The sequence below is a fragment of the Cnephaeus nilssonii genome (genome assembly GCF_951640355.1).
Source record: "Cnephaeus nilssonii genome assembly, chromosome: 21".
Classification (NCBI taxonomy): domain Eukaryota; kingdom Metazoa; phylum Chordata; class Mammalia; order Chiroptera; family Vespertilionidae; genus Cnephaeus; species Cnephaeus nilssonii.
Genome location: NC_137092.1, coordinates 16025627 through 16030275, shown reverse-complemented (window position 1 = coordinate 16030275; position 4649 = coordinate 16025627). Strand labels below are relative to the sequence as shown.

At 60.8% G+C, this 4649-nt stretch overlaps 1 protein-coding gene across 1 annotated transcript in view; it reads right to left on the bottom strand.

The window, feature by feature from the left end:
* Positions 1-1297: 1297 nt before the first annotated feature.
* The window catches only part of LMNA (lamin A/C), a 17347-nt gene continuing 13995 nt past the window's right edge, over positions 1298-4649 (bottom strand). Inside the window, 6 exon segments of the mRNA XM_079762045.1 lie at positions 1298-2183; positions 2466-2735; positions 3479-3568; positions 4070-4189; positions 4284-4289; positions 4291-4451. Of these exon segments, the coding sequence (XP_079618171.1) occupies positions 2157-2183; positions 2466-2735; positions 3479-3568; positions 4070-4189; positions 4284-4289; positions 4291-4451 (674 nt within the window). The 3' untranslated portion in view covers positions 1298-2156.

The window sequence follows — 4649 nt, the reverse complement described above, 5'->3', positions numbered from 1 at the left end:
CCAGACCTGGAAGTGCATGTAAGCGCCCTCAGAAGATAGGTCTCCTGCACTGATGTCCAAGACCTACCAGGGCCCCTGGGTCCTTTGTCCAGGGCCGGGAGAGGGGTTTCTTTCTGTTTCTTCTTTTAAAAAGATATATGTTTATTGCTTTCAGAGAGGAAGGGAGAGGGAGATAGAAACATCAATGATGATCGCTGGCCTCCTGCACGCCCTCTACTGGGGATCCCACCACAACCCTGTCACGTGCCCAGAGGGAACTCACACCGGGTCGGCCTGGTTCACAGGTGGATGCTCCACCCCTGAGCCACGCCGGTGGGTGGTTCCTTTCTTTGGAGCTGCCCACCGGAGGCAGGGAACTCTTCCTCTCAGGACCCCTCTCCCAGCCCGTGGGGAACAGGGGTTTCCAGCATGAATTCAGAGGCTCATTTGCTCTCATTTTGCTCTTTCCAATATGTTTTCCCATCATCCCCGGCATGCTTTCTCACACTGATTTGAAAGTAGGCGCAACAACTCTGCCCAGGGAATGCAAACTTATATTTTATCATCAGTATTCTGTGTTCAGAGGGGGAGTATGATGCCATGCGAGCACACCCCCCGGCTTGCCCAGAGCTGTGTGGCCTTGGGCAAGTTAACTCTGAGTCCCCGTGTCCAGGGGCAAAGGGGACAACAACTACCTCTCAGGACAGTAAGAGGGTCACATGAGACGGGATGTACAAAGGGCCACGGAAAGGTTGGCCCTTTGCCTTAGTCCCGGCTCCTCATGCCCCCAGATCATAAACCACCTCCCCCTCGGAGGCTGCTGCTCTGCCTGACACATCCCCTTGTCCACGGGAATCCTTGTTTTTTGGCTCTCAGCGGAGTGTAAGTCCCCTGAGGACACTGAAGGTGTTGTCTTGTTCACTTCCTCTCCCCAACCTGAGCAGAGTATGGCACCAAGGGGCATTATCTGGGTGTTTGCAGTCAGTCCCACTCCCTTCCTGTGGCCTCCCTAGCTTCTGCTCCCCGAGATGTCACCACCCTCAGACTGGGCCCACATGCAGGTGCCCAGTAGATAGAAGGTGCTGGCTAACTGCTGTGGGATGAAGCGGGGAGCCCCCCAAGTGGTGAGTGCTGCTTGTGCCACAGCCTCTGCCCACAGCGGACACTAATGGTACCCGGGGTGCTTGTCCCCCTGGAGCGGGGGGAGTCTGGGCAGCAGTGAACATGAGGATGCTGGTGACTGTGCAACGTTTGTGTGTCTGTCTGTCCCTCAGAACACATGGTGACGCCCGCCAACAAAGACACCACAGCCGACAGGAATAGAAACAACTAGTGTATTGATTTGAGGAGGAGAGAAGGGGTGCAGATGGGGAATGGGGAGCCAAGGGGATCTTTAGTGTTTGCCAAAAACGACTGCCACACACCCTCCACCCCTTCTCACCTTCCTCCGCTGGGTGGGGCCCCTCAGGCTCTCACCTGTTCTCGGGAGCCTCCCTTTCCCTTCTCCTTGCGCCCACTTGACCTTGACCTCCAGTGACCAGCAGACCCCACTCCGACTCTAAAGCTGGGTGGAAGCAGGCTCAAACGAACCCTTCTTCCCCCTTCCCTTACCGCTCACCTCATTCCCATCTCTTGTCTCATAAAATACAAAAAAAAAAGCAAGCGCAGCTGGGACCTGGGAGAATCAAGTCACCCTGGGGCTGGGGGCGGGCGTGGGACTCGGCCGGGTCACTGGAAGGACGGGAGCCAGCCCAGGGCCTGGGAAGGTGGCACAGGAGATTGCACAGCTGCCTCCGTGTTCCCGGGGCCCCGGGTGGGGGCTGCAGGCAGGCAGCAAAGCAGGAACTCGGCTCTGTGAAAGCACCCCTCTCCCTGGGCTCCTGAAGAGCCTCTTTGGTTTTAAGGCAGCGATGGAGTTTCCTGGAAGCTGGGAAAATGCAGGACAAACGGAGATAAATGCTTTTTTTTTTTTTTGGTTGTGTTCTTCCTTCAGTATAAAACCACCGTAGAAAATAACTTCTCTTAGAAAAAAAAAACACAAAACACAGAAGAAAAAAACCAAAGGGGTATTTTTCTTTGGCTTCAAGGCCCCGCCCTGAGGTGCAGGGGTGGGGTGGGCAGGAGGCGAGAAGGAAGCAGGAGGCCCGCGTCCCCGCCTCTGCCCGGCAGGTCCCAGATTACATGATGCTGCAGTTCTGGGCAGCCTAAGAGGGAAGAGAGGACACGTGTGAGCGGCCGTGCCCGGCCATACCTACCCTCCCTCCTTCCTCACCCTCAGCCCGCCCCGCCCTCCAGTCTGGGGCTCAGACCGGAGGGGCAGGATGCAGGCGTGACTGCAGAGGACCCTGGGCGGCTGGTGGGGAGGCTCCCACTCCCCCGGGCTGCGGAAGAGAAGGCTCTCCCCTCACAGGGCCACCCTGCCCTGATCCCCAAGGACCGGGGTCCTCTGTCGGTGGGGGGGATGTGGAGACAAAGAGACAACTCACCTGGGTCCGGGGACTGGAGTTGCCCAGGAGGTAGGAGCGGGCGACCAGGCTGTCCCCGAAGCCGCCACCCCCACTGCCCCCCACACTGCGGTAGCTGCGAGTGACTGTGACACTGGAGGCGGAAGAGCCAGAGGAGATGGATCCGCCCACCTGGGCTCCCGAGCTGCTGGCAGACGCCTTATCGGCCGGCTGCCCGCAAGTCCCGCACAGCACCGTGCGCGAGCGCAGGTTGTACTCAGCGGGGTCCCCCGAGCTGCTGCAGTGGGTTCCCTGAGGAGGGAGACAAGGCTCAGGGGCTCCGGCGGGACGGCGAGTCTGGGACTGACTGCTCAGGCCTAACAGCCAGCTCCACGCTCCTGGGGGCTCCCAGCCACCAGGCAGGAAGGTGGGGCTCTGTCCTCAAGGGGCCAGCGGGCAGGCAACAGGGCCTCAGAGGCTGGGCTGGGAGCAGGGGGCGGGGAGGTATGAAAAGGGAGAAGGGTCAGGAAGACTGGAGGACAAGGAACTGGGGTGTGGCTTTGCCTGTCCCAGCTACTCTAAGCTTCAGGGGGAGAGGGGAGAGCGGACAAGCTCGGAGGGCAGCAGGCATGCAAAATCAACCGGAGAGGGTGGGAATGAGAGAGCGTGTTCTTGCGAGAAAATGGGGAAGAAAGGACATGCATGCAACAGAAACGGGGGGAGAGAGGCAGGGCTGGGAGCCCCACGTCTGTCCTCCCATCCCCTTCCCCGGAGACAAATCCAGACCCGTGTCCACTGCTCCCATGGGAATGCCCCATGGCATCAGCGTTCCCACTCCCTTCTTTACCAGAGTAGGGCACCCAGACACCTGGGCCCCTGTTCAAGGCACAGGGAGGAGAGAGAAGAAAAGCCAGGGCAGCGAGTGACGTTCCAAAACATTCTTTAATGAAGAGATTTTTGGCCGGGGAGGCCGGGGGGGGGGGGGGGGGGGGGCCTGCCCGGGCCTGGCGGGCGGCCCCAGTGTGGGCGTGGCCTCAGCGGCGGCTGCCACTCACGTGGTGGTGATGGAGCATGTCATCGCCGTCCTCATCGTCATCGTCCTCAACCACGGTCACTGAGCGCACCAGCTTGCGCATGGCGACCTCCTGTCAGGTACGTGGGACCAGGCCCGAGCGTTAGGGGCGGGGCCAGGGAGGGGTGCGGTGCATCCACCCACAGGGACCCCCCAAGAAGCTTTCCTGTGCTCTGCCCTTTGTCCAGCCCGCTGCTTACTTGTCTCTCCCCACCACCCCCTGGAGGCGGGGGCGGCGGGCGGGGGGGCGGGCAGGGGGAGGGGTTGGAGCTAAGGAACTGGTTTCTACCCCAGAGAAACACTGTCCAACTGTCTGGGTAGGAAGGTGGTTCTGCCTTTAACAATCCTCCCCGTCTAACTTCCACCACGCAGGCTGATGGCAGGGCATCTTTTGGGTTGCCCCCTGGTGGCGAGTTTAGGGCCTGGGGCTGCACCACAGAGACAGAAGAACGTGGCCCTGAATTGGCTTCCTTGGCTTGGGGGCAAAGGGCTCTCAGCCGTCCCTGGGGCGTCGCCTGGAGTGTGGCCCCAGGGGAGCCTGGCACAGGGCGAGGGCAGCCCACAGCTCGCTCACCTCCCCGTTGGAGTTGATGAGGGCCGTGCGCAGGCTGTTCCCGCAGCCCCAGGTGTTCTGCGCCTTCCACACCAAGTCGGTCGGGGGGCTGTGGGTGGCCCCCGCTCCGGCGGCCCAGATCTGGAGGGAGGATCCCAGAAGGGCACTCAGTCCAGTGCACCCATCCTGAGGCCAACCCGTCCCCACCCCCAAGTCCTAACACCCTGCCACTCACCGTCACCCACCTGCCCAGCCTTCAGGGTGAACTTCGGAGGGAAGCGGTAGGTCAGCAAGGGGTCATCTCCGTTCTGGCGCTTGATCTGCCAGTTGCCCAAGGACTGGTCCTGCCGGGGAGGGGAGAGGAAGGTGGAGGGTGCTCGTCCGGGCTCCTGGATTTGTATCGCTCAAGGGCCCAGACAGGCACACGTGGAGGCCTCTCTCTCCACCTCCCCCACTGCCCTCCCCCCCTCAAGGCTAACAGCTGCGACCTGTGGGCCCTTTGCCACACACGATACGTTCACCTTCTCCACGACTCAGAGCTAGGGACTATGGTTCATCCCCATTTTAGAGATGCGGAGACTGATGCTCACAGGTCTAGAGC